Genomic DNA, 14,271 nt, shown 5'->3' with positions numbered 1-14,271 from the left:
ATTAATTTGAAGTCTAAAACTAGAAAGAAAGGATGGAAACTTTTGTTCCATTTTGTCCTTTTGCTACTACTGTTTACAAATCCAAAATGAAAAAAATAAGTTTCAAAAGATGCAATCTAAACTATCTAATTAGACATATTTGTGTGCCAAATATTAAAGACTTACTTTCTTACATTATCTCTAAATGAGAGCTGAAGTTAGCAAAGATATTGTAAAGTTATATCAAGCTACAAATACATTGCAAAATTCAGTGTGCATTTTTATGATTCAAATTATGATTTGAACCCCCCCCCCCCCCCAGTGGCCCTCAACCAACTCAGTTCCGGTCTTGCATTCTCAAAAAGGTTGTGCATGCCTGATTAACTAATTAAAATAAACCTAATAATAACAACCCAATTTCAGCAGGTTACATATAACTTTGTGACAAAAATAAATAACTAAATAAATGTAAAAAATAACAAAAACATAAGTTTTAATATTGGTGGGGTGTTGGGATTGAGTAGAGGCACAAACTGCCCATTCATTGAGGCATAGTAGTGCCTAAGGCATGGGTCAGCAACCTGTGACTCGTAAGCAGCATGCAGCACAGTAGAAGCATACTTATGGCTCTTCAGTAGTTTAAAAGTTTAGAAAAAATAGTTGTTTTTTTCCAAACAAATATTTATAATCCCACACACACATCAAAGTGCACTACAGATAGCAAGCATATACTGTTAGACTATAAAATTGAGACATTCTGACACATCTGTGCATGACAGAAAAGAACAAATCTGCACATTCATTTCATATCCTGACCATTTTTAAATATACTTACTGCAGTGAACAATTACTTTTGGGTATAACCATTATTGAAAACAAACTAAAAAGTACATTTAAGAAAGAAGCCTCATAAGATGCACAAAGTGAAGAACTATATTGCATATACTGTAGCTTAGACACTCTCTTTTAGTTCATAGTTAAATTTTTTTGGTCTTTTGACCATATTTATTGAATCATCCACGGCTGATGAGCTCTGGATTCATACTTTGTCTTTTCCTATTAAATAGCTGCTTGCAATTTTCCTTTTTCTCATCATTATTTTTTATATAAATTGTTTAATATTTGGTATTTGGACTTGCATATTTTATATATATATCAACAGCTTTCAACAAATCAATGGTATTGCAATGGGTGCTAATTTTAGTTCTACCCTAGCAAACCTTTTTATTTTATTGAAAGGAAATTTTCTATTGATAATCCTGATATTGCTCCTTTCTGTTGCAGATATATTGATGATTTATTGTGTATCAACTAACCCAATTTTTCTGAACTGAGCAAAAAAATCTATCATAACTCCCTTACATTAAAAAAGACTAGTTCTAATTGTAAAATTTTTAATTTTCTTGACATTAAAATTAATATTGAATCCAACTGTGAAACCACCATTTATGATAAAAGACGCGAGTTTCGTTTCAAAGTTAAATGCCTGCAAAGTTTTTCTTCTTGCCTCAGTAAATTTTTTTTTTTATCGGTATCATAGTTTCATAAGCCATCAGAATCAAAAGAATTTGCAACACCATTACAGCTTTCAAACATGAAATTTTTCTACTTAAAAATAAATTACTTGAAAACAATTTCCCAAATAATCTCGTTCAACAACGTTTTCGCTGGTATAGCCTTTGATCAACACTTTGCCTCAGTGTAAACCGTTTAACTGCTTCTAATGAAATGATTTTTCTTTAGCAAACCACAACACGTGGACTTTAGTTAATGATGCTTTAAGAAATTAGTTTTTCGGTCGACTTTACTCGTTTTATGGAACTGTTTTTATGGAAAAATATTTTTTTATTTAAATGGATCTACGTTTTATTGACTGGAATGAACACTGACTTGCGGGACATGAAACTGAGCTCTCACCTGGAATATTAGGTAAGACCTTTGAATTTCTGCTGGTGGTATGGTGGAGGACTATTATTGATAGCCATTGGCTTTTAATAGTCGAGACGAAACCCCAGTGTATAGTTTTAGGTCCTAGTTCCAAGAACTCTTGTGTTCATTTTTTGCATACGGTGCATTTAGCCCTATGTATTCCTGAATGCTAGCTTTTTCGGAACTGGACATCCTCGCTTTAGTTTTCAGTTTAAAATTTTGGGTCTGTTGACCTTAGAATGAAGGTTCCACTGCTGAGGAGTTCTGGCTTCATCAACTTAGTCTTATTATTAGTTTTAGTATTCTTATTTGTTTAATTTTGTAAATCCCTTATGTGTTTATTGTTTACATTTTGTAATATTTACCTGGCTGTTTGTTTGGCTCGCTGCTTTGCGCAACATTGGGCTTGTGGTTTACTCCATTTTATTTTATTTTATTCTTTTCTAATTTTCTTTTGTTTTGGTTCAATATGTATATATATATATATATATATATATATATATATATATATATATAATAATTATAATAAAAGTGAAAAATATTGAAAAGACCACACCAAAAGCCCATAGATGCGCAACACATCAAAACTAAAATGCCAAGTAAATATAAAATAAGCAAGTCAAATTCCAAAAATTAAACAAATTATATAAAAATAATGATGATAAAAAGGAAAATTGCAAATAGCTATTAAATAGGAAAACACAAATGACCATATTTAACTTTTGACCATATTTAATGAATCCTCCACGGCTGATGAGCTCTGGATTCATACTTTGAGACATTTGAGAAACTTTGTCATAAAAGACAAAGTATGAATCCAGAGCTCATCAGCCGTGGAGGATTCATTAAATATGGTCAAAAGTTAAATATGGTCATTTGTCTTTTCCTATTTAATAGCTATTTGCAATTTTCCTTTTTATCATCATTATTTTTATATAATTTGTTTAATTTTTGGAATTTGGCTTGCTTATTATATATATATATAATATATAAATAAAACAAAGAAAGAAAAAAAATCTCAAATGGTTAAACAATAAATTATTGGAAAGTGAAACTACTAAAGTGAAAGTGTCTGACTATTGTTACAGAATAAGCTTTATGCTTAAATTAAATTTGAGCTTAGGTTTTTACTCAAAACACATTTTGGGCGTCACTACCTAAGAAGGGCGTCAGCTGGCGCAAATGCTGCCCCCCCCCCCCCCCCCGAAATTCTGCTACTCTGTTTGATAGATTAAATACAGTTTAAAATGTTAGTTTCAGAACTGAAGTATCTATATTTTTCATAAACTCTTAAATCCATTTGGTTTGGTGGTGCAAGCAATCCCCCCCCCCTTCCTGTGGTGATGCAAATGCATGACAGAGACAACTTTGACAGAGTAAATATAATTTAAAATATTGGGGGAAACTTTCTGAATTTATATTTTTTATATAAATTCAGATTATTACTTATATTTTTTAAAAGCTTTCAGTTTGGGTGTCACCCTGCAGATGGGTGAGTTTGTAGTTAAAAGTCAAATATTTTCTCAAAAAATCCTCTCTAATACTAATGATGTCATTCATCTTCTTTACATTTGATTTCCAAGAGTATATTTATGCTAACTTAATGTACAGTGAATACCAATACAACAAACTTTTCGTTTCAACAAAAATTTTCAGTCGCTACGTAAGTGTTGTTACATTGTTTAAATTCTGCTGCAACGAAATTCCTATTACAGCGAACAAAATTTGTGGTCCCTTCAAGTTTGTTGTAATGGGATTCCACTGTATTAAAACTTTTTACAACTGTTTTGTTTTCAGTTGGTTTCATTTGGTTTCTTCTATTTTCTTTCCTTTTTACCAGTTTTTTCTATTTTTTACAATTTCTTCAATTTCCCTTTAAGAAACCCAACCCAACTTATAGACTAACACTTGCAAAGGTGTGAAAAAGGATCTTGATACTCATTGGAGATTGTTATTTTTTTTTAACACCAGCCGAACCAAGGCCCAAAACTTGTTGCTGCTGGTCATAACTTTTGCCCTTATGATAAAATTCCTGTTCCTATGTAGTAAACACATTCACATTTATGTGTATGAAATTGACTGATAATTTGCAAAATGAATATTGCTTTTTGTTATCTCCAAATTATCATGCTAAGTTACTTTTTGATAAGTTTTAACAAAATCAGTATTTTACAACAGAAAGAAAAAATTTTGTTGCGAAAACTAATATCATACTTACTTGAAATACACCGCCAGCTGAGTCATTCCAGCCGAGGACTGCAGTAAAATAGGTATTGGTAGCTATTTTAGCTACCAGTTTGTTCGGCTCTCTTAGCTCCCTTAAGAGGTTTTCCACCTCCACCTCAGTCACTTCCTATGCCGGGCTGATGAGTGCTAATAAGCACGAAACTGCAGTCCTCAGCTGGAATGGCTGAGCTGGCGGTGTATTTCAAGTACTTCTGCCTTAGCCCTGGCTATAGGGCAGTAACTTACTGAATAACTTCATACTTGTTGATATATACTACATTATATCATTGTACCTATAACTTCTAAATATGCCACAGAGTTTTCCAGTCTGTGGCATATTTTAAAGAATACATCCCAATTTTTTGATCTTTTACAAACAGCATATCAAAAAGTTAATTTACATACAGAAAAATCTTGTTACAAAGCCAGCATAATTTAAATATGCAACCAAGGAAACCAGTAAATGGTTTATAAAAGACTGCACCCCTTTTCACATTGTTTGCTAACAAATGTTGTGGTTTTATTCAATGTCCGAAAAAACACCAGTGAAGAATTTTTTAAGAAATCAATCCCTTCAATAGAAACATTTAAACAATAAAAATAACATAATGTCTCTTGATGGCCAAAGAATGATTTTTTAAAGCTTAATGTTACTCTTTTTAAAATATAATAAAACAACAGAATAAAAAGAATAAATAAAACAAAAAGTACTGGGGGAAAAGAAATCAGACATGCATACAAAAACTTACTATTCTGTATTTTATCTTGATAGATTTTTTCCTTGGAAGAATTCAGATCTGTTTCCCACCCGGCTTTCAAGAGAGAATCTGAATCTGAGCTGGATGGTGGAGGAGGGGTGAGGGATGGTGGGACACTAACATGAGAGCTCTTATGAGAACTAATGTTTTGGAACAGTTGGCCCCCATACCGTGGTGAGTGGCTTTCGAGGTCCTCTGCAGCACTTCCATAACTGCGGACAGTATCAAACTTAGCCAGGACACTCAGAGACTCCTGGGTGCTTGGCGTGTATGAGGCAGGACGGGGAGGCAGAGGAGGTGTGCTGAAAGTAGCATCTAAATTGCTGATCTTGCTGACTCTCTTCACATTGTCTTTTTCAATAATAGGGTTTTTGAGCATGAATTCATTGGCACCTGGCTCATCACCCATTTGGAAGCTAGGTCTTCTTTGTCGTCTCTGTTTTAAAAGTTAACAACACATGTAATTTACATATTTTATAAAGAAACTCATTCAGTTATGATAAAACAAAGTCACTATCAACATTTTGAACTTCTCACAGGTATAGCCAGGTGCAGATTCAGAGGGGGGGGGGGGGTCATGCACACTTTAAACCAACCAAAGGTAGCCAAACACTAGGCTTTGTAAATTTATGTTTCAAAAAATTTGCCCCAGACCCTGATTTATTTTTAAAAAAAAAAGAGAGATACTTATGCCCTTCCGGAAATGACCCCCTCCAAAATCAGAACCTGAATCCGCATCTGGGTACAGATAAACTTTGTAACATTCAAATGCCAGCACACCAACAGTATGGATCAGTGAATACCTTATTATTGTGATTTTAATGTAAACAGGATTTCATGTGTTACTCCAACACATATTAAAAAAAAAAAAAAACTGTTCATAATGGTCAAAGGAGCTGTTTAAGACATCAGTACACATGCATTAATTCCTAATCACAAATTTGCCCTCAGTTTTAAAACATGTGTAATTCAATTTGTATTTAAAAAAAAAGAAAAAATCATGAATATTGGCATGTGCGAAAAAAGGTATTTTGCTACTAAAGATAGTTACCTCTATTGTATGTATTGATCAACCTATACGCTTAGCTGTGACAATTATATGTATATACTTGAAAATAACCCGTCATGGTATGACAAGGGCAAATTGCTTCTTTATTACAGAGATTGGCCGTCAAATTTAATGTGTTCCAAAAAAAATATCTGTACCTCAAAGCCTGATTCATATGTCACATTTTCTCCTATTTTTCAGGAGAGCGTAAAAACATTTGTTTACTGCATGTGAGGTTGGGACTCATGCTACAGTGGTAAACAAATGTAAAGGGTTTTTATTTATTTATATTTTTTTAAAAACAGTATTACTTTGCTATGGCTTAATGCAGAATTAAATTCTACATGCAATGTAATATTAACCAGAAAATAACAATTTTTGGACATGTTAGCATAGCTCTAAAGTAGATGCATATGGGACAGAAATGTTTAAAACTTATACAGAATTCTATATACAAAGTTACTTAACCATTCTGTTCATGAAATCATGAAATTAGCAACTCATCAAACATTTTAAATTTCTAATGATTTTCCTTTTTGAAATCTTAATCAGTATAAAGCTGTTCTCAGTTCATCAACATTTCCAGAAAATATTGTTAAAGTGTATCATTGGAATTGCAATAAATAAATCTCGCGTGTGATATACAACTGATTTAATTTACTATTTTTTGCTAAAATTAGAAATAAATTTGAAATACATATGCAGCAAACATGAAGATAAAATTTTTAATTCTTGCCAACATCAGGCATGATCTTTTTACGTTGACAACAGCATATATTAATGAATTAAATTCTGAAAATTTCAGACTTTTTTTTTTTTAAACATAGACTAAAAGTAGTTTTACCAGTAGTCTAACACTTAAGTACATCACCGAAACAGAATTTAGCCAATCTATCTTGTGCCACAAAAGCAAATAAAACTGGCAAGAAAGCACAGATGATATTTAAAACAAAAAGGAAAACTAAACAACTTATTTTTTTTTGAATACATTAAAAAATCTTTCATTCATTTTTCATCAAATAATTAGGAAACAGACAATGTTTTATTAAAAAGAGATAACTTTCACTTTTTTTTCTTTGAGAATCTAATTTTACAATTTTAAAGCAGACAATAATTTGTGAGCATTACTCGATCAGTTTTGGCAATTATATATATGAAGATATTAACACTTTATTATCCAAATTTTTAACTCTGAGAATCAAGCAAAAATGTATACGTAAAAAAGTCATACCTGTACAGATAGATTGAGCAATATGTAATCGAACACACATACATGTATATTTAATTGATTTTTTATTGCTAAACTATTCATAGGATTTAAACAGTGTTTGTTACTAAGTATCAGCAGAAGGTAAAAGAAAACTATAAGAGAAAACTATATCAACATCTACTGTCTCATATCGTTTTTGCTGTTTTTATGAGAATATTTCTTACTTCTAAGGAAGGAGTATAAATATTTCAAGTAGTAGTTAATAGTTCATACTAGTAGTAGTAGTTCATAGTTTGCAAAATATTCATGACTGATGTGTCAAATGCTTACATAAACAATTACACTGACTTTTGGTCTATGAATTATTAGACAAATTGGAAAATCTTTATATGTAGTTAAAAAAATATTACCAGAACACAAAACACATTAAATATCAGCACTACATTTTAACTTTACAAATTTAGTGTGCGCAACTAAATTCAGGTTTTTCTAAGAAGAAAAAGAAAGAAAGAAAAATTTCAATGCAGAAAAAGCCATGCAGAATTTATAATGCTAGTCAATCATTTGCATCAATCCCCAGTTTAAAAAAAATCCATTTAAATACACTGGGTATAAAAAAGACAATTTTAGCACCATTTACTTTGATCGGGTTATGTTTTTAGAATTCTGCTGAGCGAGGGAGAAATTTTTAAAAGTAAAAAAAATGTAGCCACTTTATAATAGCAAAGGGTAGGCCTTCTTAGTTGATGTATTGCATTAAAGAAGTGGCTACTTTTCTGCCTCAAAAAATAAGTGTACATTGTCCAGAGTTCAAAGATACTCTAGATTGATTGCAATTTCAGCAATGGAAAAGCTTTTACTTAAGATTTCAACAAGAGACCAAATTATTCTCCTTTCAGCAAAGCATTTGAAGAGAAAAGTAAGTTGATTTTTTTTCACTACAACAGTCGAGTTAAATATTACTTTGATTAAAAGTCATTGTTACTGATGAAAATAAAATAAATTACCTTATGTCTCATCCTCCAACAACAGGCAAGTATCACAGCTAAAAACATTATAAAAACAACTACAACAGTTATTCCAATTATTTCTTCTACAGTAGTATTCCACTTTGTTGAGGTTATTGAATTAGTATAAAGGAACTCCGTACAGAGAGCTCCAGTGACATTTAAGGGACACTGGCAATGAAAAGATCCTGGTACATTATGACAAGTTGCTCCATTAGCACAAGGAGTTGCTTGACATTCATTCACATCATACTGACAAATATCTCCATAAAACCCACGACATTTGCATAATGGTCCATAAGTTCCTTCTTCACATACTCCTCCATTATGGCATGGATTAGGATTACAGTAACGACCATACCCACAACGTTTTCCACTAAGACCATCAGGGCAGTCACAGCGGAAGCTGTTGTTTACATTATGGCAGGTGGCACCATTAAGGCACGGGTTAGAGGCACAAGGATTTGTATCGACTTCACAACGAGAGCCTAAAAATCGAGCGAGGCACTGGCAGGTATAGGCATTTCCTGTAGCGTTACAAGTACCACCATTTGCACAAGGTTGACTGCCACACACACCAGGATCAAACAGAACAGCACATTGGAACTGTACATTTGCAAATCTAGAGAAAGCAATTCATCAATTTAAAAAAAATATTTAGATTTGACAGATAAGAAACATGTAAGTACATTGTGCTTCAAAGATAATAAAAAAATATTTTCACTGGTAAAAGCAACTTTTGTTGTTTTTTTGGAAACATTGATATGGGGCAATTCTATTGTCACATATGAGACAATCATACTCAAAAGTTGTACATGAAAGATTTTTCTAGCAGAATAATTCGCAAAATCCTTTTTCAAAATCATTCAGCAAAATGCTGTCAAAGATGTAAGCCTTATTGTTTATTACAGTGGATAAAAAAATGATATTTAAAAAAAAAAATATATCTTTTTTTTTAAATTTAAACCACCTTTTTTTTACATGGATTGGATAATTATTTTTTAAAAAAGACTTCACAAACTTCAGTTGTTAATTCATTTACATTGATAAACATACCTAGACTAGAAATTGACATTTTTAAAAATTACAAAAACATTATATTTCAAACGTTATTTTTCCAAAAAAAACTTTTGTAACAGAAATTCATCAACAGATTCGCTAAGATTTTACTTCCACTGAAACCATCAAATCATCTATAATCAAAGAAGGGGTTTAAATAAGGAGCAGGAGCGGAGTGCTCCTCATCATGGATGTTGTCTCCACCATCTTTGAATTCTCTTACTCATTTATGCACTTTGCTGTCACTCATAACAGTATCACCGTACACTTCGCAAAGCTGTCTATGAATTTCTGCAGCAGACAGGTTCCAAGCTGACAAAAAGCGTATCACTGACTGAACCTCACATGCGGTGGGCGAGTTGATAGTCTTAAACATTATGAAAGCATAGAAAGAACCAGACAGGTTAGCTACAGAACTGTAAATGAGCACAGTTGTTCCTGAGGCATGCCGGTACATGTCGCACATGTTTGTTTTGTTGTGGTATGTGTGCGAACTACTGGTGTCTAAAACAAAACGGAGCATACTTAAAAAACAAACCTCGTATAATCATATTACTTGTGTATATTACAATATGTAGCATTCGTTTTTCAGTTCTATGTATTTTTTTAACACCCTCCCCATACGTATGAAGTTTGGGAGAAGGGGTTCAGCACTTTTCAGTTGAAATAGGAAGCTAAAATTCTTCCAGTATATTACTATCTACAAGTCTGAAAATACTGAGGAGTGGCCTGTTATCTAGAAGAAACTTTTTTTGTACATGTATTTTTGAACCACCCTAAGCCTCCCTTCCCCCTTTGTGGCTGTGTCTCAATCTTCTTTTATTTGTTTTAATCATTGATAAAAATATTATGGAAAACCTTTCTACAGTTTTTTCTTCAAAACCATTTGGCTGCTTCGGTTTTCATACAGAATTTTTCAATTCCTAGCCGGATATTTTATTTGCTTAAAATACAAGCGTCTGTTGCCTCGGTATAAAAAAAATTGACATTTTGAACTAATGTAGTATTTAACATTGATACCTTACACCCATTTTTTTCACTTTATTTTATTTTAAATATATCATACCTCCTGAATTTCTTCATACAGTCTTGTTTTACTTTTTTCTTTCTCTTTTCTTACATTTAAACACTTAGAATTACAAGTGTGAACTTTCAACACACTATTTTAATTCTCTTTCCCGGCATTGCAGATTTTTTTCTATTCAAAACATATTTCAGCGACCAAGATAATTTTTCTCCACTTAGATAAAATTTTTGTGATGATATTTTTATTGAAAAAATTAGAAATATGAATATGTCGGCAGCCTTTACGAAACTATATCTATTTATTTATTCATGTTTTAAAACTGAAGTTTTAATTCATGCATCTGTAAAATGAATTAATACTTTTTTTCCGCGAAAAAAGTTTGAAACTTACGTTTTGACAGGTTATTTAATAATACATAATCTCGATGTTCTTAAATAACGTTTTAAGATTGTGCTTCTTTTTTTTAACTTACAGAAGACATTTTCCCACTTTTTATTTGCTCATTTATCATATACTCGTTAATTTTTAAGGTTTTCCCTTTTCTTTTTTTTTTTCATTTTTAAATTGAAATCCACAACCAGAACTGAGGAGGAGCGATATATCAGTTATAAAGCCTTGGGTCTGCCTGTGAGGTATTTTAGACTTTTGATAATAATTAACAGTGTTTTAGAAGCAATTATTTGCTCCTCAGCTGTCATTTCAGACAGTTGCTTTTCTTTTGCGTTATTTTTTCATGCAGTTAATTATTTTCTTTCAAGGTTTATTTGCCTTCAGTTACATAATAACTATACATCAAAACATAAATCCTCTTAAATTTCATTTCACATAATAATTTATTGTTATGTAACTGTGCAATATAGCCTTCTTTGGAATTAAAACAGTAAGTTCTCCCAAAATGATGGATCCCAAGTAGCATCAACTCATCGGATTTTGCTCCGTCGATCATGGACTCCTCCTAAACTCATCACGTAACGCACGCTGATATCGTTACGATCAGAATCCGAGAAACGGTTTTTGATGAGCTGTTTTTCATAAAAAAACGAAATCGTAACGATAAAATTTTCTGATTAGAATTTGCCGGCCAAAATTTCATTGGAAAAAGAGATCGTAACGATCAAATTTTCCGATGAAAATTTTCCGAGCTATATTTAATCGAAAAACGAAATCTTAACGACCAAATTTTCCGATTAGAATTTGTCGGTCAAAATTTCATCGGAAAAAGAGATCGTAACGACTAAATATTCCAATGAAAATTTTCCGAGCTATATTTCATCGAAAAACAAAATCGTAACGATCAAATTTTCCGATGAAAATTTGTTGAGCTACATTTCATCGGAAAAAGAGATCGTAACGATCAAGTTTTCAGATGAAAATTTGCCAAGTTACATTTCATCGGAGAACAAGTAGGTCGTTTAAATTTTCTGATAAAAATTTTCCCAATCTAAAATTTTTGGAAATCTCCCAACTGTTAAAATAGGATAAGTTTTATTATTCGAATATCCGACTATTGATCAAACGTAAGGCTATACGGATCAACATTCAGGGTTGAGAATCGGAGGAAAAATGACCGAGACTTTGTCTCCGAATCCGACTCCTGGATTTTGGAAGTATTTACTCCGATTTGCTGCAAAATCAATTCAACTTTAACTCCACGATTCCAACCCCGATTACCTCACTGGAATTGCAAACAAAATGAGACTCCGACTCTTGAATGATTTCTCTCTATCTCCAAAACAATTCCACTCTGTTCAATTTGACTCCCAAAATTACCGACTCTGACTCGGTTTGCGGGCAAAATGATCGACTCCGACTCTTCACTAGCTGGCGCCACAAGTATGTTCACTGAATAAAATCCTCACTTTCTGTTCAGAAATCTGTCATGGCCTTGCCCCCCGATAGATGGGGCCACAAATGATCTTCCATTTAACACATTATTTTCCTCCTTGGAAAGAGCATTACTTGTCTTGTGGTTAGCATATGAATCTCGTATTCCAGAGTCCTAGGGATCGATTCCCGGCTAAAGCGACTTAGATTAAACTCATGAATCACGTTCATCAAAAGTAAGAAATTAGAAATTAAATAAACAAGTTATTAAGAAAAATTTAAATATATTAAATAATTGTCCCAAATGACGTCATCCGAAAATACCCCTCCTGAGAGTTTTCAAGATGGTAGAAGGGTCACGTGATCATCCAAGATGGCAGACCCCTTCCCAATGTTATTTTTTTTTCCTCCTGCTTGTCCCTATATCACAGTTGTTACTACTTCTCATCGTATTTTCATCCTAAATTCATCGCCTCGGAACAGCACTGCTCGTATATTGCTCCAAATCTCATCGGTATAGGGAGCAAAATTCATCAGATTTCAATGATTGGATTCTACTATTGCTGATGAGACATATTGGAGCATTTTCCGATGAAAACTCATGGGAATCCGATCATCCGCCAATCAAAGTTTGATCGGATTTCGATGAATGGCTGATGATCGGCCGATGAGTTGATGCTACTGGGGATTTTACCTTCCCAAATCCAAACTATTGTGGAGGTTCGAGTCTCAGTTATTGAGGGGGTCCGGACCCCTCCTAGCCCCCAACCTACCTCTGGCGATGCCTATGGTTTTTATCTTAAAACAAAATCCTTGCTTAAGTGACTAGTAAAAGTTAAAATCTGGCGATTTATTTTAAAATGTCTACTCTTGCCACTGGGTACAAACTAAAAATTCGAATTTTCAGGCTTGAATAAAGAGATACTTTGAGTAGATAAGAATAGTCAAGGGAGGATAAACCTTAAGGGGTAAAACCCAAAAATAAGGAAGAAATTTTTATACTAAAAAAGGCAGAATTAGTGAAATATAAAACTTTCAAAGAGGTTTTAAAGATTTCAATTAAAAAATGATTAAAATCGATGATTTTTTAGAAAAAATATCAGTTGATTTAAATCTTGATTAAACTACAGATTGAAATAAATTGATATAAGTCATTGATATCCTGGTTTCCTAAATAGATTTTCTTAAACTAGAACGAAATTTTTATAGATGGAATCAAACATAAGAACTAATTAGAATAAAATATTTAAAAAAAATTAATGATTACCTTCTCAATGTTACCACATTATTGCCACCAGCGACATGCAAGGGCAAAGATACACCATCTATTCGTATATCATCCATGCAACCAACAAATCCCATTCTTATATCTTCATAACCAAAAACTGCTGGATGATGACGTACTTCAGCTCCAAAATAAATATCATTTCCATCTAAGTTAAGCATATCATGAACTCCAGGAGCATTTCCAGAAATACGATGAACTTTGTCTACAATCACTTCAGCAGCATTTCCTCGCCTTTCAACACAAACATCGTGCCAAAGGCCATCATTGATTTGGAGCTGCTCCATTCTTACTAATCCTTCTCCACTTCCACAGTCAAAACGATATTGAACATAACCATTTGTAATCTAAAATAGCAATAACAATAGTAAAAATGCATAATTAAAGAAATTAATATTTAACATTAGAACAGTGTTACCTACCCTAAATATTATAATTTCTTTTTCTTATTATTATTTTTTCTTTTTGCAATCCCTTTCGCTCCAGATCAAAAGCTAGCAATGACTCTTTAAGTGTGCAACAGATAGTTTCAATATTTGATAGAGATCAATGTCTGGATTAACCTTCGTTAAAACTACATAAATTCTATGAAAATTTAGAAACTTTTATGATAGACAAGCAGTATTTTTTGAATAATTTAGGCTATGATAGAATACTTATTTGTTTATGTCAAATTATATAATACAATACTAAATGTAATAAGCTTACTTTTTTTCTACACATATGACAAAAACGAACATTATTAAAACAAAATATAAGCACCAATTAATAGATTGTGTTCTAAAATGTCATTAAATTTTGGAACTTTGGTCAACTAAAAATCAGTGGTGTAAGCTGCGAAATGTGGAGTAATCTGCAGTATTGCAAATGCATAAAAGCTATTATGCAATTATCAAGGTAACTGTTTGATCAAATTAAA

General features: G+C 32.4%; 1 protein-coding gene across 1 annotated transcript in view; it reads right to left on the bottom strand.

Annotated features, from left to right (window-relative positions):
• LOC129231593 (fat-like cadherin-related tumor suppressor homolog) overlaps positions 1 to 14,271 on the bottom strand; it is a 354,750-nt gene that overhangs the window by 15,155 nt on the left and 325,324 nt on the right. The window contains 3 exon segments of the mRNA XM_054865953.1: positions 4,884 to 5,328; positions 8,158 to 8,779; positions 13,335 to 13,699. Coding sequence (XP_054721928.1) covers positions 4,884 to 5,328; positions 8,158 to 8,779; positions 13,335 to 13,699 — 1,432 coding nt within the window.

This window comes from Uloborus diversus, chromosome 10 (genome assembly GCF_026930045.1).
Source record: "Uloborus diversus isolate 005 chromosome 10, Udiv.v.3.1, whole genome shotgun sequence".
Taxonomy (NCBI): domain Eukaryota; kingdom Metazoa; phylum Arthropoda; class Arachnida; order Araneae; family Uloboridae; genus Uloborus; species Uloborus diversus.
Note: the sequence above shows the minus strand (reverse complement) of the source record. Positions and strands in the feature narration are given on the sequence as shown.